The sequence below is a fragment of the Sinohyriopsis cumingii genome, chromosome 17, assembly GCF_028554795.1.
Source record: "Sinohyriopsis cumingii isolate HCF-2022 chromosome 17, ASM2855479v2, whole genome shotgun sequence".
In the NCBI taxonomy this organism is placed as follows: domain Eukaryota; kingdom Metazoa; phylum Mollusca; class Bivalvia; order Unionida; family Unionidae; genus Sinohyriopsis; species Sinohyriopsis cumingii.
The window spans coordinates 13,899,655-13,922,917 of NC_142977.1; the positions used below are offsets into that span (position 1 = coordinate 13,899,655).

The window sequence follows — 23,263 nt, forward strand, 5'->3', positions numbered from 1 at the left end:
AAAATTTCTGCATTTGCCAATCAGAGCAGTTCATTGATTACTGATTAGTCCACATGCTATTCCACAAGGATATTTCCATGTAGTGTACCATAATACCAGGAAGAGCAACATTTGCCATATTTCCATGACAGAAAATATCCAAATATATCATGGATTTTAAATCTCTTCACAGTCATTACTCACTTTGTTAGGCTAAACTGTGTACTTTACCACAGCATTGCCTACCATAGAACTTTTTCCAAATTTGAACTGATAAAAGTTAAAGTTATCTGTTATTAATTTCCTATTGCTATTTTCACATGACATCCATCAACTAAATGTGATAATATGGGAACAACATTAAATGATGTTATGTTCTATTTTGTAATGCCTAGAACTTGTGTGCTTAGATTCGACTGGGCACCCCATTGCCCTCATTAACATAATGCATAGAACTTGTGTGCTTAGATTCGACTGGGCACCCCATTGCCCTCATTAACATAATGCATAAAACTTGTGTGCTTAGATTCGACTGGGCACCCCATTGTCTTCATTAACATAATCCTAATAATGAGTGTTTACATAATAAACGCATGTGGCTCAAGACGTACATGATGCAATACTTGCAACATGTAACAATTTATAAGTTTTTTTCTTGATTATTTGTTTCTTTTGTTAGAGCGGAATATATAGCTTGATTCTATGTAGATAATTATTCAGATTTTCATATAAGAGTACAAAACCTGATGACCTTTATATACAGTGTGAGGCAATAATAGTACCTGATGAAAATTGTGTTTTGAATCTGCTAACTATATTGCAAAAATGCAGGGTTATTTTAATTTGAAAAAAATTTGGTTGAGAAAAATATGTGTGGGTGAGACGAGAAAATCACAGTCGTATGGTTACATTATTTGTCTCCCCCCTTGGCAAAGCCTTGTGGGGAAACAATTTAACCCCTTGACTGGGATTTCCTTGTCTTGGTCCAAACCCCAATACAGATTCTATTAATAATGTCATAGTATACAGACGCATGTCATGATGTCAGATTGCATACAGACACATGTCATAATGTCCGATAGTGTATAGACACGTCATAATGTCAGATTGCATGCAGACACATGTCATAATATCCGATAGTGTACAGACACATGTCATAATGTCAGATAGTATATAGACACATGTCATTATGTCAGATAGTATGCAGACACATGTCATAATGTCAGATAGCATACAGACACATGTCATAATGTCAGATAGTATGCAGACACATGTCATAATGTCAGATAGCATATAGACACGTCATAATGTCAGATAGTATATAGACACATGTCATAATGTCAGATAGTATGCAGACACATGTCATAATGTCAGATAGTATATAGACACATGTCATAATGTCAGATAGTATATAGACATGTCATAATGTCAGATTGCATACAGACACATGTCATAATATCCGATAGTATATAGACACATGTCAGATTCCATACAGACACATCATAATGTCCGATAGTATACAGACACATGTCATAATGTCAGATAGTATGCAGACACATGCCATGATGTCAGAAAGTATACAGAAGCATGAAATAATGTCAGCATACAAAAGCATGAAATTATGTCAGCATGCAGAAAAGTGTAATATTGCCAGCATACAGAAGCATATAATAATGTCAGCATACAGAAGCATGAAATTATGTCAGCATACAGAAGCATGAAATTATGTCAGCATTGCAGAAAAATGTAATATTGTCAGCATACAGAAGTGTGTAATAATGTCAGCATACAGAAGCATGTAATAATGTCAGCATACAGAAGTGTGTAATAATGTCAGTGTACAGAAGCATGTAATAATGTCAGTGTACAGAAGCATGTAATAATGCCAGTGTACAGAAGCATGTAATAATGTCAGCATACGGAAGTGTGTATTAATGTTAGCATACAGAAGCATGTAATAATGTCAGCATACAGAAGTGTGTAATAATGTCAGCATACAGAAGTGTGTAATAATGTCAGCATACACAAGTGTGTAATAATGTCAGGATACAGAAGCATGCAATAGTGTCAGCATACAGAAGTGTGTAATAATGTCAGCATACAGAAGCATGTAATAATGTCAGCATACAGAAGTGTGTAATAATGTCAGCATACAGAAGCATGTAATAATGTCAGCATACAGAAGTGTGTAATAATGTCAGCATACAGAAGCATGTAATAATTGTCAGCATACAGAAGCATGTAATAATGTCAGCATACAGAAGTGTGTAATAATGTCAACATACAGAAGCATGTAATATTGTCAGCGTACAGAAGCATGTAATATTGTCAGCATACAGAAGCAAGATAAAATGTCAGCATACAGAAGCATGTAATTATGTCAGCATACAGAAGCATGTAATAATGTCAGCATACAGAAGCATGTAATAATTGTCAGCATACAGAAGCATGTAATTATGTCAGCATATAGAAGTAAAGTGTACTGAAGATCCTGAGTGATTACTGAAAATCTGATGTATTTTATTGCTAAATTGTTATGCTGATCAAAAGGCAATTTTTTTCACAAACATGACTATAATTTGTATTGTCTTTTTTCAGTGTATGGCACTGGCTTATCTCACCTTGCATTGTTCTGGTGGTGAGTGTGGCACAGTACTTCAGGGGGATAATTCTACCTGTCCCAGAGACTGCTCAGGGAATACAAAATGTGCAGATTGTATGAAGACACCTGGCTGTGGATGGTGTGCCTTTGGAGAGCAGAATGGGATTGGGATCTGTATGCCAGGAGGTCTTGTAGGGCCTTCTACTGGTCAGTGTAACCTGGACAATGTAACATATGGAAATAAGCCTATGTCTGGTAAGTTGTGTTCATTTTGTTAAATCCTTTCTTTCTTATAATGGTGGTTCTTAGGTTTTAAAAATATCATGTTTATAACCATGTCTTTTTCTGATGTTACATAGAAACAATCACTGACTTGTAATGCTTATATAGTAAGTAATATATTAGAATTCCTTAATTGAATATAGTGTGATTAGAAAAAGGTCACATGTAATAATTGAGGAGATCACAAAGACAAATTAATAGTCCTTATAATTTTTCAGTTTTTCATTGACATTGATTAGTCCAATTTATTTGTCAGGGAAAACACTCTTGATCCTTTTTTTTTGGGTTGAATATGATGTTCTCAGACAATTCAGCAGGGATATTTTTTGTATTGGCAAAGAGATATCTTACATATTCCCAGAGTGGCTGGGGGTTCAAAAACGCTCACCGTTATGGATGATTGCCATCTCACCTCTGCATACGTGGGTTTGAGTCTTGGGTTCGGCCAATGTGATTATGTGAGAAAGCTTGTCAGTAGCTTCTCGTGGGTTGGTGGTTCTTTCCGTGATTTTTCTGGGTTCTTCTTCCACCATTTATACTGGCTGCGATGTAGAGCCTATCGTGTGCTGAAAAATGGCGTTAACCCCTACAACAACAACAACAACAACATATCTTAAAACTTACAGTTCATATCTGAACAAAAACAATTTAAGAAAAAGTATATGCATATTATTGGATTTGAACTTGGTTCATCCATTTGGGAGGTAACTGTACTTACCACTCTATTATGTAATCATCTAAAAATAATTCAGATTTCTTGGTCATGATATTATTGATGCAGCAGTGAAAATATGTAATGTATTTTACTCCAGGGAATTTCATTTATTTCACATGGGACCAGTAATTCATGGCCGGGCATAAAATAATACTGTATTCTTTCTTACAGTGGTTGATCAAACGTTTTATGAACGTACCAAGTCTTCACCCCCAACCTGGAGTTTTTCTACATGTCCACTGGAAAATGAGTGTGAAAATAACCACCATAACTGTGACATAAATTATACCCAAGACTGTGTTAACAATGATTCTGGTTATTACTGTGAATGCAAGAAAGGATATTTGTACCTTGAAGAGTAAGTATTCATGGTTTGTAGCAATTCTAAAAGCTTGCAGTAAAGCTGGAAATTTTAGCATGGCAAAAGTTTGGTGAGTTTAATTTAAAATTTTCCTAATGTAGACATTATTATGTTATAAATGTCCCATTTATATGGTATTTGTCTTATACCAGTTTATTTCTGCACAGTAACTTGACTTTCCGATAATCTGCTGTTGGCAAACTTTGTGGACGGCTTGCACCAGGAGCATGGAAAAACACTTCTTATTTTGAGGTTAAAAACTTAAATGGTCAGGGTGAGTGGGACTGAAATGATCTTCAGTACAATACATGACAGTATTACATGCTTCTGTACATTGAGGTGAGCATGACTGAAATGAGATAAGATCCTTTGAATACATTTCCCAGATCTACTAACCATTTTTATTGGAATGGACCAAAATCCTTCACCCTGTTCCCAAAATGGAACCTGTCCAGAGTCATAACATTGCTAAATTCAGATAAATTGTGCCATTTAGCCTAACCTCACTGAAGCTGTTGTCATTCCAAATCTTTTTCCTGATAACTCTGGCTTCAGGTGAGTGAGCTACATGCCCTTGCAGTTGACAGAAACTACTTTTGGAGTTCAGATCATGATTTCTTGAGCCTCATAACACAACCTGGCTTTATAGCCGAGAATCGGTTGCTGTCAATCAGAGAGTTATCATGTACTTAGCAGGAGCGGGATTATAAGCTTCCAAGCCCGATCTTCGGGGCTAAAGTGGGTTGTATGATGGTTGGCATGATCTGATGTCTCAAAAGATCCGAGTCTCCTCATGAGGATTTCAGCTCATGAAATTAGAGTAATCATGGTGAGCCTTGTGTTGGAAAGTAACATTCTGACTCGAGATGTCAAAGATGCTGTTGACTGCCATGAAGAGTCAACCTTCTCCAGTTTGATCTCAGGGATTTAACTCTGCAGAGAATAAAGCTTTGAATATGTTGGGTCATGTGGCTTCAATGCTTAGCTTCACAGGATTTTCCAGTGAATTATGATGATTTCAATAATCATCATCTTAACCCAGTTGAGTGCTCACAGTTCACATGACCTTAGGCTGTGTTGCTTTAAGCAGGAGAGCAGTTTTATCATTGACATAGGAATAAAATATTTTTCCCTAGAAGGATACCTGAGGTATAGATAGGATGCTCAGCATTCCTTCATCCTGTTACCTATTAAATGTTAATGTGATCATCAGTGTTGCATCTAGTACATGTGATCATGATAATCACCCCAAAATTTAAGATTTCCTGCATAATCTTCAGTTCCATGCAGGAAAAGTCATGCAAAAATGTAAGAATGCACATGTTTTTAATTAATTTTTTATATGTAAGAATCCCAGTTAGGGCTGTTCCAGTAAAACATATACCCCCCGAGGGGAAGGCACTTTCAAATTCAACCAACCCACAACAGAAGCAATTTAAAAAAATTATGATCCACCCTCAGATGTGTTTTAATCGAGAAACACTACCCCCTACAGAAGTATAATTTTTAAACATAATTTCTGGCTATGGGTAGAAGCGATTTTAATATTGGGTTGGGGACAGAAGCGATTTAAATGACAGCTGGCTGGAGGTAATCTACTGAATTCTTATAGATCATATAATCTGCTGCATATTTTTATTTGTATTCATTCATTATAATCAGTCTTTTGTCCTTTTGTTTGTTTGTCTGTCAGCCAAGTATGTCTCTGATACTGTGAAATCACAAATTTTCATGGTGGCTTATTATTTGTAGATGTCATTGATCATTCCCTTAATACCTACTAATTTAACATCCTTGAATACAGATTTTATAATAGATATTTCTATTCTAATACAGAAATCATGAATTTGTATCCTTACTAAACTCTGTTTCCTACAGTGATCACTATGTCTTGGTATTTTTCTTTGTTCTCAGGCATGCTGCTTTTGATTAGAATAAAAGTTAAATTTTGTATTGTTTTAAATGTGTGGTCAGATTCTATGATTCATTGTTATTATTTTTTCCAATAAATGTTTTGGTAAACGTATATGATTTGTCAGAACAAAAACCAATGATGCCTGTGGAAGTGATGTTGCATCATTTGTCTACTTTTACACTATATCATTTCTTGTAAGAACATCTTTTTCAGTTACCGATGTCTTATTTTTACGCCTTGTTGCAAGACTAATATAAAGTTATTAAAAAAATATAGCAAGTCAAACATTTTTATATCATAAGTTAGATTTTAAAAAACGGATAAAAGTCAAAGAATCATTTTCCCCAGAACACTCATAAAATCAATGTCATTGAAGTTAACTGTATTGTCAACAGCATCATCATCATCACTGATGGCCTAAAGTAACATTCTGCACTTTCAATCCAGTTGTCACAGGTTGTATCTCCCACTTCTAGTCTTTCATATGAGACTTATACCTATGGCCTGAGGGGCTTCCATGGCAGTGGTACAAGATGCTTGTCATGTGATTACTTGCCTCCAATGTGCTAATGAGAATGTTGCCAGTTACTTGTGGAAGGTCAGTAGTTCTACATAAGTGGTGTTTGGTGTCTCAGAAGGACTTGGATTTTCTTCAACAGTAAAACTGGCTGCCATATATATATTCTCTTCATCTGAAAATGGTGTAAAGGCCATAATGATCTACTGAAACCCCGAGATCTCATGTCTAAATGACTTCAGCTGTTGGAGATAAACATCAAATCAGCAGAAGCTCCATGTGCCCAAGTGTACTAAGGTGCTTGCTTTTACATCACTTAAACATCTCACAGATTGAGTGTGTCACAGATCAACCAATTTAGGTTGGTGTCTTTCGAGGTTCTTCCTCCATCTAATATATTGTTAAAAAATCACCAAAAAACCCAAAATCAAACCACACTGAATCAACCAACTAATCAACTGGGCAACAGCAGCAAAGGTACTAGTCAATCATTTTTGCCACAGCTGTACGAGTTTATAACTTTTGACTCAAATAATTTTTGTAGACCTTAGAATATCGTCAATTATGCCTTTCTGACAGTTACCTAAAAGTCATCATCAGTTGGTGCAAATGGATTTTTCATGGTGAGCATATTAGATGGAAAAGTCTTGAGCAATCCTGCATCACACACTGCCGAAAAGTTTACATTTTAGCTCACTTAAATTTTCTCTTAACAGTGTTCATTGTTCCAACTAGAACTGTTATAACTTATTCAAGCTATATTCACCAATATCACTGGTCAACAGTGAAATCATTACTGACTTGAAAAGGCCCTAATCTGTAGTATTTTGGTGTGCCGAACACGAATATAACCGTGAAAAATTTGTATTGGCTCTCGTTTTGAAGATATTCATATACCTCATTTTCTATGTTTCACTGTGTAAATTTCTCCAGTAGGACTGCAGCAACATCCGGAATAATGATGTAACATTGCATAATACCATCATGCTCACATCATCTACAGTTGATTGCATCATTTTCTGATGCAATGCAATACTAATGCCATGCGGCTGCTGAAGTAAGTTGACGTCAGCAGTGTACTATACATGTGTAGGCCTATTATACTAATGCCAGGCGGCTGCTGAAGCTGACGTAAGCAGTGTACTATATAAAGCCCAATCAGATAGGTTCAGCATTTAAAATATTTTAGACGTTGTGCGAGACAGTTCAAGCTACTGTTACATAAAACTTATTATTTTATCCATTTACGTACAATAAAGAACAGCAATGCCTCGAAAGTGTGTTAATACCGCGGACAATTTTTGCTATATTTGTGGGGAAGTGACATTTGCCAACCAGAAGAAAAGTATCAATTCTCAAGTGAAGAAGGCATATCATCTTTACTTCGGATGCAAGGTTGGTGACCAAGACAAGCCTTGGGCTCCGCATATATGCTGTGCTACATGTACAACACAGCTTTCACAGTGGTTGAATTGCAAAAGGTCATCAATGCCGTTTGCAGTCCCAGTGGTGTGGAGAGAGCCAAGCAACCACCTAAATGACTGTTACTTCTGCTTGGTTCCTCCTCTTTCCGGCGGAATAACGAAGCGAAAGAAGTCGAGAATAGTCTACCCAAACATTCCGTCTGCATTGAGACCAGTTCCACATGGTGAGGGACTTCCTATTCCAGAACCTCCAGCAGAATATTCTCTTGATTCATCTGACGAAGACAAAGGTGAGTCGACCTGTTCTTCTCCTGGTCCATCAGCATGCAGTGATCCAGATTTTCACTGTGGTGCATCATCAACCCCACACAGAATAACACAGGAAGAACTAAATGACCTGATTCGTGATTTGGACTTATCAAAGAACAAGGCAGAATTGCTAGGATCAAGACTCCAACAATGGAATCTTCTAGAAGAAGATGTCACAATTACTGCATATCGAAAGCGCCACCAGCAATTGGAGCCTTTCTTCAGAAAGGAAAGTAATCTGATATTCTGTTCCGATATTGAGGGCCTCATGAATGCTTTAAAAATCACTCATGACCCACAAGAATGGAGACTATTTGTGGACTCTTCGAAACTGAGTCTCAAGGCTGTGCTTTTGCACAATGGAAACATTCTTCCATCTATTCCAGTAGCGTATGCTGTCCACATGAAAGAGACATACGATAACTTAAGGCAGCTACTGAATTCCATTGAGTATAACAAGTACAGCTGGCACCTCTGTGGTGATTTGAAGGTAGTTGCCCTTTTAATGGGACTGCAGCAAGGATATACAAAATACATGTGTTTCTTATGCGAGTGGGATAGCCGAGCAAGGGAAATGCACTACATGAGGAAGGAATGGACTCACAGGCAGAATGTAGCCATTGGAGAGAAGAATATCCAACACCCAGCTCTGGTTGAGGCTCAGAAAATCTTGCTACCACCCCTTCACATGAAACTAGGTTTGATGAAGAACTTCGTGAAAGCCATTGACCGGACTTTGCCAGCATTCCGATACCTGCATGAAAAATTCCCTCGACTCAGCGAAGCAAAGATTAAAGAGGGAGTTTTTGTGGGTCCTCAGATTCGAGAGCTTTTCAAAGATGACCGGTTCAACAACTTGCTGGAAGGTGACGCGAAACAAGCATGGAATGCTTTTCGCCTAGTTTCTACAAACTTCCTCGGAAATGTTAGGGCAGAAAACTATAAGGAACTAGTAGAAGACATGTTGATGAAGTATAAGAAACTTGGCTGCAATATGTCTCTAAAGATTCACTTCCTTCATTCCCATTTGGATTTCTTTCCTAGCAACTGTGGTATTGTTAGTGATGAACACGGCGAACGTTTTCATCAAGATATCGCAACAATGGAACAAAGATACCAGGGAAAATGGTCCACTACAATGCTGGCTGACTACTGCTGGACACTCCTCAGAGATGCTCCCGAACAGCTGTACAAGAGACAGGCGAAGAAATCTAAGATGTAGTCAATGACTTGATTTTTTATAGGTAGGCTATTACAGTTGACCTTTTACTATTGGAATGCATTTCGTTATGTAAACATTAATTTCTTGCAGATTACAAAAAAACTAGAGCCAATTTTGCAATTTGACTCATATTCGTGTTCAGCACATAAAAATTGATAAGAATTGACTAATTTTATTTCAGTAACATGACTTTTGTAAAAATTTGTTGTCCAGTGTATCTGGAGATATGCATCTGTAATAAATATTTGTAACAAAGTATGAGAATGCATCAGTGTTTTTCAATGATGCATTTGAATTGAGCAACAACCACAATCAACAAACCAAGAAATAAAATTATTCGTATCTCTCAGGCAGAAGTAAGGTATAATCATAATCTGCCAAAAGATTTTTAAATTTTTAAATTTGCCAAATATTTTTTCCAACCATACTGATTCAGTGGACATATCACCAGAATGGACAGAAACGGACCAGAAGGTTAAAATTGATTTGATACAGCTTTTAAGTAGCTAAATTCATATTGGTTTAGTTAACTGTACACCCTTTATTGTCTTCCTATTGATGAAATTTCTAACTGAAGCTGAGAAAATAATGTTGCACACATAAAAAAGAGGCACACTTCTACTCATTATTGTTTTTATTATACTTCTCCATTCCAGCCTGTTCTTATGATCTTCTTCCCCCCCACATACTGTTTGTCTTGCTTATGAGATGTATCTAAATTTCTTGCTTACTTTCCTTGTCTCTATGTTGACTCCCCTTTCTTCAGATTCAGTGGGGGCAAGTGCCCACACTTATGAAATTCTAGATGCAGCTCTTGGATGGGCAACAATTTCAAAGGGGAAAGCAAATGTTTTCTTCTTAATTTTGTTTCTCTGAGAATATTTGCCTAATTACGATACTTAAAGACCCTCCCATCCACTCTGGTATGCAGATGTCTTTGTTGGTAGCTCACTCAGCTTAAATAATGGTGACACCTAGTTTTGTTAAGGGGAGGTAATGGTCAAGAGTTTTTGCCCTTTGACTATGACAACAAATTTTCATCTTTTTGTGGGAGGTAGCAGGCTTATATCCAGGTCAGCCATTTCTAAATAACATGCATTGAATATAAAAAGACTTCTGAAATTATTTTTTATTGTTCAGGTGTATGATTGAAAGAAAGATGACTGATTTCTCAAATTTCATTGGAGTGTAAATCACTCTTGACATCTCAGTCATTCCATGTGTAGTCATCATGCATTGGGTGTTCAAATGTCAATCAGTATTGTTGAGTAGACCTTCCACTGTGGAGTTGGCATAAGCATGCCTCGCAAGGTACAGTGGTGATTTGTGGATATTTATGCCTCCACTGCAAAGTGTTATCATGACGTGAAAGTGGAGGGGATTAAGTCCACTACTGTAGAGCATGATGAAATTAAAAAAATCATTAGAACTGTACTATATTAGAAATGTTTGGGGAACATGGCTGGGATGAACTGAGAATTTGGAGACTTCAGGTTTAATTAGTTAACCCTTTACATCATATAAGCACCTTTGGATGCCTCTACCCGATTCACATACATGCACCTTTTGACACCTGCTGTAAGCATCAGCCATTTTAAGCGGGTTTTCGTAGCGCCACCTTTGGGGAAACCCCCTATTAGATACTACATTCATTGATTAGTTAAGGCTTTTAAAATTTGTAGTTGTACATTTTTTCTTTCTTTTGTTCTGCATGTAATGTAATGCATTTTACTCTTTTTGTACCCCCCAGAGGGAACCAATGTAAGCCTGTATGCCACCAGGGGTGTGTCCATGGAACATGCATTAGTCCAGATAAATGTCAGTGTCACTTTGGTTACGTCAAGGATGACTGCTCCGTCAAGTGTAGATGCAATGAAAACAGCAACTGTAAAAGTGAAAAGGAGACTGATGATTGCTTACAGTGTATGAACAACACCCAGGTATGATGTCAAAATTTAATATTCTGCATGTAGCAATATTCCAGGAAGGAATTTTTATTGAGAGGTAGGAAAAGTGGAACTTTTGATTATGACATACTTTTTAGGTAAAAAGAGAAAAAAGCATAGTTATGTACTTGCCTTTAAGTTGAATCCAACTGCAAAGGACATAGAACCTGATTTGCCATTTCATAATGCATTGGCAGATCAGGGTCTGTATATTTTGTTTACTCATTGTTCCTGACAAACTGCATTGACCCAGATCTGCCAGTGCATTAAGCAACAGCAGAATGATATTACATGCATTTGTTTTTCTTCTCTCAGGGTTTATACTGTCAGGAATGCAAGCCTCTGTTTGTTGGAAATCCGTCCCTCAGCACCCCCATTCCCTGCAAATCCTGTACTGAGTACTGTAACAACCACACAGACTTCTGTTTTGCATGGAGCAGTGATAAATGGTCTCTTATTCAACTTTTACTAGAAAAATACAACTACACCAGGACAAAAGAATTTTTGGCTGAGGTGAGTTAAGCTATATATATATATATATATATATATATATATATATATATATATAAGACATGCACTGTTACCAGTGTTTGTCCATCCTCTTGTATCATGTCAAGTTATGTCCCTTCCATACATGTTTATTATATGTTTTCACTGCCATAAATATGGAGAGGGCATATACTGTTACCCATGTAATATCTTACCCATCATGTCAGTTTTATCACATGTTATCACTGGCATATATAGGGAGGGGGCATTATTGTTACTAGATGTCTTGTCTATCCCGGTATGTCATGTCCCTTCTGTCAATTTTATCACATGTTATCACTGCCATATATAGGGAGAGAGCATTACTGTTACTAGCCATCTGTCTATCCTGTCATGTCATGTCATGCCTATTCAGTCAGTGTTATCACATGTTATCACTGCCTTATGTAGGGAGAGAACATTACTGTTGCTAGCCATCTATCTATTCTGTCATGTCATGTCATGCCTATTCAGTCAGTGTTATCACATGTTATCACTGCCATATGTAGGGAGAGAACATTACTGTTAGCCATCTGTCTATTCTGTCATTTCATGTCATGCCTATTCAGTCAGTTTTATTACAAGTTATCACTGCCTTATGTAGGGAGGTGGCATATAGTGTTACTAGATGTCTGTCTATCCTGTCATGTCATGTCTATTCAGTCAGTGTTATCACATGTTATCACTGCCATATGTAGGGAGGTGGCATATAGTCTTACTAGTTGTCTGTCTATCCTGTCATGCCTTGTAATGTCACTTCTGTAACAGTTTTATCAAATGTTGTCACTGCCATATCCATGGAGAGTACCCATGTCTGTCCATCCTGTCTTGTCAAGATATGTAAATTCTGTCTCAGTTTTATAACACGTTATCTGTTTCTATCTTAGGAGAGGGCATAGCATGTTATCAGCACCTATCCATTCTGTCACGTCATGCCAAGTTTTGTCATATCTGTTGTGGATTTCATTCCCACTCAGTCATTTTTGAAGGTCTTAATGGAATGAAACCAAATGTTGTTTGAGTCTTTAAATCAAGAAAACCTAGGTTGTTTGATTGCCACAGTTTCCATATTTTTACTAAGTTGTGGTCTCTGATTGACTTAAACTCTATCATTAAATTGCATCCTGCTGGTGAGGTGTCTGTTTTGGCATCTTTTCTAGTTTTGCATGGGTGATATACTCTCAACTTATAGTTTTAGATCTATCTATTTTAGTAATCAAGACAGTTCAGCAGTAGCACTATTTCCATATTTGTAGTAAATCTTACATATAAAAACCCACATTTAAGTTTTTTTTGTATTTTAATGTTCAAATTTTCTTTTAAACTTCATCCCCAGTGTTTTTAAAGTACTTTTTTTTTTATTGACCTCATAGGTCAGGCAGTTAACTTAGTAGTGTTTTAAGTAGCACGAGAATAGTGTCGGGGCCCCGAGTGGCCGAGTGGTCTAAAGCGCTGTCCGTTACAGATCACTGCCATCTCACCTCTGTCTGCGTGGGTTCAAGTCTCGGATTCCGCCTATGTGGGTATGTGAGAAAGCTTGCCAGTAGCTTCTCGTGGGTCGGTGGTTCTTTCCGGGGTTTTCCCGGGTTCTTCCTCCACCATTAATACTGGCCGCCATGTATAGCCTATCGTGTGCTGAAAAATGGCGTTAAACCCTAAAACAACAACAACAACGAGAATAGTGTCTATTACAATAAATTCTTTCAGTGAAGCATTTAAGGTACAGTGCAACCCCACTATAACGCGCCCGCTATAACACGAATTCAGATATTGATAAGATCCATGAAAACTTAATAGCTCCACCCACCAGCAATATGACCAGCCCCTACATGCTCTGTAATTTGAATGAATTGTAATTGTTGATCATGTACATTTCAGTTAAGTCTTTTTGAGCCTAGAGGCCCTGAAGAGAACAATGCCATGTGTTTCAACTGTCAGCATCATACCAAGGGCAAACAGTGCCAAGAGTGTGAACCTGGATATTTCCGCCTCACCAAGACCACAGATCCCTGTGTTAAGTAAGCATTAGGTAGAATTTCAGTCAGGCACAGGTCCTTTACATAACAGTCTTATAACTTTTATGGCAGGCATGGTAGGTAAAGTAAGTCCCAACTGTTGGGTAAGTAGTGCATATTTTTAAACTTCATTGTATGGCCATCCTTCTAATAAAATGTCAGCTTTCTGTGAGCTTTATGATTTAGACTTAAGTATATGCATTTCTGAGTGTGCAGGTGTCCTCTGTACCGAACATATAGCAGTGATATGGTGATCCATTTTTATTTGAGCTGTCTTGCCACAGGCTTTTTCTAACTTTAAGGTGTATATAAAAATTTAGCATGCCAAGCATAAAGTCATGACAGTTTTATGATGTAAAGAACTAGATCATGCTGTAAAACACTAGGATAGGATTAGTTTTCTTCTGTTGAGAAGTAGTTAAAAAGAAAGAAAGTAATTTAAACAGAAGGTCAATCTGCAGCAGTAAAAACAGCTGAAGGGCAGCACGTGTGATCTAGCAGTTCATTAAACAAAGCACGCTATGAGCTTGTTAAAGGTATCGATAACACAACCTCTCATCTGGAGACGGTTGGTAGAATTAATGAATCACTTTTTGATAATGGTAGGGTGAGTGGTCATCAGCGTTACGTCAAGTTGACTTGAGATTGCTGGCAATTCACAACTTCAAGGTCCGAAATATGGATGATATCACAAATGTACATTCATATTTCGACTATAAATGTTTATGAAACAATGATTACCAGAGGTAAAACTAATTTTAGATTGCCTTAAGAATCAGTCATTTTATGGCAGGTGTTAGATTGCCTTGAGAAGGTCATAATATGGCAGTTGTTAGATTGCCATGAGAATCAGTCATAATTGTATAGCAGGTGTTAGATTGCCTTAAGAATCAGTCATTATATATCAGGTGTTAGATTGCTTAAGAATCAGTCACAATTGTATGTGTTAGATTGCCTTGAGAATTGATCATAATTATATGGCAGGTATAGATTGCCTTGAGAGTTTCTCATAATGTTATAGCAGGTGTTATACTTTGCCTTGCAAATCAGTAATATGTGTTTGGCAGGTGTTCGATTGCCTAAGAATTAGTCATAATTTTGTGGCAGGTATTAGATCACTCTGAGCATCAATAATAATTGCTTCCTAATCCTGGCTTTGAGCTTCCAGCAATTAAGCAGATTAAGGTATGCTCTACCGTGCCAAAGTGATTTCATTAGTTACTGCCACTCAAACTGTCAAACATCAAGCAGAATTACCACTTTACATTGTTGTTATTGTTGTTTACATTGCGACTTTGCTTCAAATAAAAGTAATGACACATAGAACAGTAGGAAAGTTAAAGTCATTCGAGCAAACAGAATACCTTTCCATGATTGTTTGATCGCAGTATCAACAACCAATCAAATAAGTCTATTCGGTTAAATCCCATTGAGTACTAAATAATTAATACAATAGTAGGAAAGACACAGCACAATCATTTTCCCTGGTGTATCACAGATTTTAAATAGAAGTCATTGACCATTATTAATAAGAGAAAAAGTTAACCAGGATGAAAATTTTAATCGGACAATGGCAGGAAGCTTTACTTGGAAAAACTTGGACTAGTTTAAAAAGTACTTTAAAATAATACAGAATGTAATTTTGAGCAATTTGTTTTATCCTAAACTACTTTTGGTATCATTTGCCAGAAGTTCAACATCCCAGGGAGAAAACAGTTCACACAAGTGCAGTGATCTCAGCTTTTATTATTAATATTATTATTATTATTATTATTCCAGTATTGTTTTATTTTCATTATGGATTGACATTATTGTAAGTAAATATGACAAAACAGTTGGTGGAAACTTAAATATGGTCACATTATCAGCCCCTATCACCTCACTCCTTTGATGTCAAAAATCAAGTACCCAAAGTGATATCAAATATTTTTTCAAACCTATGTTGTCAGCATATTCTGAAATTGACATTCTACTTTCATTTTAGGTGCATGTGTAATGGACATAGTGATACATGTGATATTGATGGAGTTAACTGCCACTGTCAAAACAACACAGAAAGCAGATGTGGAAAGAGGGAAAACAAGGAAGAAATACCTTGTTACCGACTACAGGTAAATCAGATATTGATTATTGAAAATAAATCATGTTTACTCATGTTTCTATTTAAAGAATAATTTACCCTTATGAAAATTATTTATTTTCAGAAATGTATACATTATTTCCAACGTAGATATACTAGAGTACCTGTTACTTTTAAAACAGTATACATATCAGTAATTACATATCAAACAAGAAATACCATAATTAATACTATAATTAAATGTCATGAACATACAAGAAGTTTTGAAACTAGGTATGACTGAAATCAAGAAATATGATTGAACATTGGAAATATAATTAAAACTGTAATTTAAATGCAAACTTACTGTTTACTTACTGGAGTTTTGTAGAACACTTTCCTTTTCATTTGACAATTGACACTTTAAGGAGGATACTTTTACATTTTCATCTGCTTACTTTAATAGGAACACTTTCCTTTTCATCTATTTAATTCAGTAAGGACACTGTCCTTTTTCATCTGCCTAATTCAGTAAGAACACTTTCCTTTTCATCTACTTAATTCAGTAAGGACACTTTCCTTTTCATCTGCTTAGCTCAGTAAGGACACTTTCCTTTTCATCATCTTAATTCAGTAAGGACACTTTCCTTTTCATCTACTTAGCTCAGTAAGGACACTTTCCTTTTCATCTACTTAAGTAAGGACACTTTCCTTTTCATCTCCTTAGCTCAGTAAGGACACTTTCCTTTTCATCTACTTAAGTAAGGACACTTTCCTTTTCATCTGCTTAGCTCAGTAAGGACACTTTCCTTTCATCATCTTAACTCAGTAAGGACACTGTCCTTTTTCATCTACTTAGTTCAGTAAGGACACTTTCCTTTTCATCTACTTAATTAAGTAAGGACACTTTCCTTTTCATCTGCTTAGCTCAGTAAGGACACTTTCCTTTCATCGTCTTAATTCATTAAGGACACTGTCCTTTTTCATCTACTTAATTCAGTAAGGACACTTTCCTTTTCATCTGCTTAGTTCAATATGGACACTTTCCTTTTCGTCGACCACTCTCATAGACTAGTGGTTAGAGTGTCCTCCTTGGATGCGGGAGGTCGTGGGTTCAATCGCCAGCCAAGTCATACCAAAGACTTACAAAAATGGTACTAACAGCTGCCTTGCTGGGTGTTCAGCATTAAGGGCTAGTATTAGGACTGTTTGGCGTGGTGTCAGGATGATGTGACTGGGTGAGATGTCTGCTGCATGATGCCCCAGTGTGAGACATCACCATAAACTGTCACATTGCAGACATCGTAGCAATATGACTGAAAAATTGTTAAACCTACATTAAAAATCCAAATCACATCCTTTTCATCTAATTAATTCAGTAAGGACACTTTACCCTTTCATCTACTTAATTCAGTAAGGACACTTTCCTTTTCATCTACTTAGTTCAATAAGGAAACTTTTCTTTTCATCTCCTTAGCTCAGTAAGGACACTTTCCTTTTCATCTACTTAAGTCAGTACGGACACTGTCTTTATCATCTGCTTAGTTCAATAAGGAAAGTTTTGTTTTCATCTGCTTAGCTCAGTAAGGACACTTTTCTTTTCATGTACTTAATTCATTAAGGACACTTTTCTTTTCATCTACTTAATTCAGTAAGGACACTTTCCTTTTCATCTACTTAATTCAGTAAGAACACTTTTCTTTTTATCTACTTAGTTCAGTAAGGAAACTTTTGTTTTCATCTGCTTAGTTCAATAAGGACACTTTCCATTTCATCTACTTAATTCAGTAAGGACACTTTCCCTATTCATCTACTTAACTCAGTAAGGATACTTTCCTTTTCATCTGCTTGGTTCAGTAAGGACACTTTCCTTTTCATCTACATAATTCAGTAAGGACACTTTCCTTTTCATCTACTTAATTCAGGAAGAACACTTTCCTTTTCATTTACTTAGATCAGTAAGGACACTTTCCTTTTCATCTACTATGTTCAGTAGGGACACTTTCCTTTCCATTTGCTTAGTTCATTAAGAACACTTTCCTTTTCATCTACTTAATTCCTTAAGAATACTTTTCGTCTACTTAATTCAGTAAGGACACTTTCCTTTTCATGTCCTTAGTTCAACCAGGACACTCTCCTTTTCGTCTACTTAATTCAGTAAGGACACTTTCCTTTCCATCTGCTTAGTTCAGTAAGGACACTTTCCTTTTCATGTACTTAATTCAGTAAGGACAGTTTCCTTTTCTTCTGCTTACTTCAGGAATAACACTTTCCTTTTCATTTACTTAATTCAGTAAGGACACTTTCCTTTTCTTCTGCTTAGTTCATGGACACTTTCCTTTTCATCTACTTAATTCAGTACGGACACTTTCCTTTTCATCTCCTTAACTCTGTAAGGACACTTTCCTTTTCATCTGCTTTGCTCACTAAGGACACTTTCCTTTTCATGTACTTAATTCAGTAAGGACACTTTCCTTTTCATCTGCTTAGCTCAATAAGGACTCTTTCCTTTTCATCTACTTAGTTCAGTAAGGAAACTTTCCTTTTCATCTGCATATTTCAATAAAGGACACTTTCCTTTTCATCTACTTAATTCAGTAAGGACACTTTCCGTTTCATCTACTTAGTTCCGTAAGGATACTTTCCTTTTCATCTACTTAATTCATTAAGATGCTTTTCTTTTCAACTACATAATTTAGTAAGGACACTTTCCATTTCATCTACTTAATTCAGTAAGGACACTTTCCTTTTCATCTACTTAGTTCCATAAGGACACTTTCCTTTTCACCTACTGAATTCAATAAGATACTTTTCTTTTCATCTACTTAATTCAGTAAGGACACTTTCCTTTTCATATACTTAATTCAGTAAGGACACTTTCCTTTTCTTCTGCTTAGATCAATAAGGACACTTTCCATTTTTTCTGCTTAGATGAATAAGGACACTTTCCTTTTCTTGTGCGTAGTTCGGTAAGGAGACTTTCCTTTTCATCTACTTAATTCAGTAAGGACACTTTTTATATACCTAGTTCAGTAAGGACACTTTCCTTTTCATCTGCTTAGTTCAGTAAGGACACTTTCCTTTTCTTCTACTTAATTCAGTAAGGACACTTTCCTTTTCATCTACTTTATTTAGTACGGACACTTTCCTTTTTCATCTGCTTAGTTCAGTAAGGACAATTACCTTTTCCTCTACGTAATTCAATAAGGACACTTTCCTTTTTCATCTACTTATTTCCGTAAGGACACTTTTCTTTTCATCTGCTTAGTTCACTAAGGACACTTTTTATCTGCTTAATTCAGTAAGGACACTTTCCTTTACATCTGCTTAATTCAGTAAGGACACTTTCCTTTTCATCTGCTTAGTTCAGTAAGGACACTTTCCTTTTCTTCTCCTTAATTCAGTAAGGACACTTTCCTTTTCATCTGCTTTATTTAGTAAGGACACTTTCCTTTTTCATTTGCTTAGTTCAGTAATGACATTTTCCTTTACTTCTACTTAATTCAGTAAGGACACTTTCCTTTTTCATCTATTTAGTTCCGTAAGGACACTTTCCTTTTCATCTGCTTAGTTCAGTAAGGACACTTTCCTTTTCATCTGCATAGTTCAATAAAGGACACTTTCCTTTTCATCTACTTAATTCAGTAAGGACACTTTCCTTTTTATCTACTTAATTCAGTAAGTACACTTTTAATATACTTAGCTAGGTAAGGACACTTTCCTTTTCATCTGATTAGTTCAGTAGGGACACTTTCCTTTTCATCTATATAATTCAGTAAGGACACTTTCCTTTTCATCTACTTAGCTCAGTAAGGACACTTTCCTTTTCATCTACTTAAGTAAGGACACTTTCCTTTTCATCTCCTTAGCTCAGTAAGGACACTTTCCTTTTCATCTACTTAAGTAAGGACACTTTCCTTTTCATCTGCTTAGCTCAGTAAGGACACTTTCCTTTCATCATCTTAACTCAGTAAGGACACTGTCCTTTTTCATCTACTTAGTTCAGTAAGGACACTTTCCTTTTCATCTACTTAATTAAGTAAGGACACTTTCCTTTTCATCTGCTTAGCTCAGTAAGGACACTTTCCTTTCATCGTCTTAATTCAGTAAGGACACTGTCCTTTTTCATCTACTTGATTCAGTAAGGACACTTTCCTTTTCATCTGCTTAGTTCAATATGGACACTTTCCTTTTCGTCTACCACTCTCATAGACTAGTGGTTAGAGTGTCCTCCTTGGATGCGGGAGGTCGTGGGTTCAATCGCCAGCCAAGTCATACCAAAGACTTACAAAAATGGTACTAACAGCTGCCTTGCTGGGTGTTCAGCATTAAGGGCTAGTATTAGGACTGTTTGGCGTGGTGTCAGGATGATGTGACTGGGTGAGACGTCTGCTGCATGATGCCCCAGTGTGAGACATCACCATAAACTGCCACATTGCAGACATCGTAGCAATATGACTGAAAAATTGTTAAACCTACATTAAAAATCCAAATCACTTCCTTTTCATCTAATTAATTCAGTAAGGACACTTTACCCTTTCATCTACTTAATTCAGTAAGGACACTTTCCTTTTCATCTACTTAGTTCAATAAGGAAACTTTTCTTTTCATCTCCTTAGCTCAGTAAGGACACTTTCCTTTTCATCTACTTAAGTCAGTACGGACACTGTCTTTATCATCTGCTTAGTTCAATAAGGAAAGTTTTGTTTTCATCTGCTTAGCTCAGTAAGGACACTTTTCTTTTCATGTACTTAATTCATTAAGGACACTTTTCTTTTCATCTACTTAATTCAGTAAGGACACTTTCCTTTTCATCTACTTAATTCAGTAAGAACACTTTTCTTTTTATCTACTTAGTTCAGTAAGGAAACTTTTGTTTTCATCTGCTTAGTTCAATAAGGACACTTTCCATTTCATCTACTTAATTCAGTAAGGACACTTTCCCTATTCATCTACTTAATTCAGTAAGGATACTTTCCTTTTCATCTGCTTGGTTCAGTAAGGACACTTTCCTTTTCATCTACTTAATTCAGTAAGGACACTTTCCTTTTCATCTACTTAATTCAGGAAGAACACTTTCCTTTTCATTTACTTAGATCAGTAAGGACACTTTCCTTTTCATCTACTATGTTCAGTAGGGACACTTTCCTTTCCATCTGTTTAGTTCATTAAGAACACTTTCCTTTTCATCTACTTAATTCCTTAAGAATACTTTTCATCTACTTAACTCAGTAAGGACACTTTCCTTTTCGTCTACTTAATTCAGTAAGGACACTTTCCTTTTCATGTCCTTAGTTCAACCAGGACACTCTCCTTTTCGTCTACTTAATTCAGTAAGGACACTTTCCTTTCCATCTGCTTAGTTCAGTAAGGACACTTTCCTTTTCATGTACTTAATTCAGTAAGGACAGTTTCCTTTTCTTCTGCTTACTTCAGGAATAACACTTTCCTTTTCATTTACTTAATTCAGTAAGGACACTTTCCTTTTCTTCTGCTTAGTTCATGGACACTTTCCTTTTCATCTACTTAATTCAGTACGGACACTTTCCTTTTCATCTCCTTAACTCTGTAAGGACACTTTCCTTTTCATCTGCTTTGCTCACTAAGGACACTTTCCTTTTCATGTACTTAATTCAGTAAGGACACTTTTCTTTTCATCTACTTAGCTCAATAAGGACTCTTTCCTTTTCATCTACTTAGTTCAGTAAGGAAACTTTCCTTTTCATCTGCATATTTCAATAAAGGACACTTTCCTTTTCATCTACTTAATTCAGTAAGGACACTTTCCGTTTCATCTACTTAGTTCCGTAAGGATACTTTCCTTTTCATCTACTTAATTCATTAAGATGCTTTTCTTTTCAACTACATAATTTAGTAAGGACACTTTCCATTTCATCTACTTAATTCAGTAAGGACACTTTCCTTTTCATCTACTTAGTTCCATAAGGACACTTTCCTTTTCACCTACTGAATTCAATAAGATACTTTTCTTTTCATCTACTTGATTCAGTAAGGACACTTTCCTTTTCATATACTTAATTCAGTAAGGACACTTTCCTTTTCTTCTGCTTAGATCAATAAGGACACTTTCCATTTTTTCTGCTTAGATGAATAAGGACACTTTCCTTTTCTTGTGCGTAGTTCGGTAAGGAGACTTTCCTTTTCATCTACTTAATTCAGTAAGGACACTTTTTATATACCTAGTTCAGTAAGGACACTTTCCTTTTCATCTGCTTAGTTCAGTAAGGACACTTTCCTTTTCTTCTACTTAATTCAGTAAGGACACTTTCCTTTTCATCTACTTTATTTAGTACGGACACTTTCCTTTTTCATCTGCTTAGTTCAGTAAGGACAATTACCTTTTCCTCTACGTAATTCAATAAGGACACTTTCCTTTTTCATCTACTTATTTCCGTAAGGACACTTTTCTTTTCATCTGCTTAGTTCACTAAGGACACTTTTTATCTGCTTAATTCAGTAAGGACACTTTCCTTTACATCTGCTTAATTCAGTAAGGACACTTTCCTTTTCATCTGCTTAGTTCAGTAAGGACACTTTCCTTTTCTTCTCCTTAATTCAGTAAGGACACTTTCCTTTTCATCTGCTTTATTTAGTAAGGACACTTTCCTTTTTCATTTGCTTAGTTCAGTAATGACATTTTCCTTTACTTCTACTTAATTCAGTAAGGACACTTTCCTTTTCTTCTGCTTAGATCAATAAGGACACTTTCCATTTTTTCTGCTTAGATGAATAAGGACACTTTCCTTTTCTTGTGCGTAGTTCGGTAAGGAGACTTTCCTTTTCATCTACTTAATTCAGTAAGGACACTTTTTATATACCTAGTTCAGTAAGGACACTTTCCTTTTCATCTGCTTAGTTCAGTAAGGACACTTTCCTTTTCTTCTACTTAATTCAGTAAGGACACTTTCCTTTTCATCTACTTTATTTAGTACGGACACTTTCCTTTTTCATCTGCTTAGTTCAGTAAGGACAAGTACCTTTTCCTCTACGTAATTCAATAAGGACACTTTCCTTTTTCATCTACTTATTTCCGTAAGGACACTTTTCTTTTCATCTGCTTAGTTCACTAAGGACACTTTTTATCTGCTTAATTCAGTAAGGACACTTTCCTTTACATCAGCTTAATTCAGTAAGGACACTTTCCTTTTCATCTGCTTAGTTCAGTAAGGACACTTTCCTTTTCTTCTCCTTAATTCAGTAAGGACACTTTCCTTTTCATCTGCTTTATTTAGTAAGGACACTTTCCTTTTTCATTTGCTTAGTTCAGTAATGACATTTTCCTTTACTTCTACTTAATTCAGTAAGGACACTTTCCTTTTTCATCTATTTAGTTCCGTAAGGACACTTTCCTTTTCATCTGCTTAGTTC

The 23,263-nt window shown here is 36.2% G+C and overlaps 1 protein-coding gene across 1 annotated transcript in view; it reads left to right on the forward strand.

Moving 5' to 3' along the window:
* Positions 1–23,263, forward strand: part of LOC149777783 (multiple epidermal growth factor-like domains protein 8) — a 226,685-nt gene that overhangs the window by 131,817 nt on the left and 71,605 nt on the right. The window contains exons 27-32 of the mRNA XM_089938822.1: positions 2,578–2,836; positions 3,750–3,936; positions 11,077–11,266; positions 11,588–11,785; positions 13,679–13,818; positions 15,800–15,926. Of these exons, the coding sequence (XP_089794948.1) occupies positions 2,578–2,836; positions 3,750–3,936; positions 11,077–11,266; positions 11,588–11,785; positions 13,679–13,818; positions 15,800–15,926 (1,101 nt within the window). The remainder of the gene's footprint in view (positions 1–2,577; positions 2,837–3,749; positions 3,937–11,076; positions 11,267–11,587; positions 11,786–13,678; positions 13,819–15,799; positions 15,927–23,263) is intronic.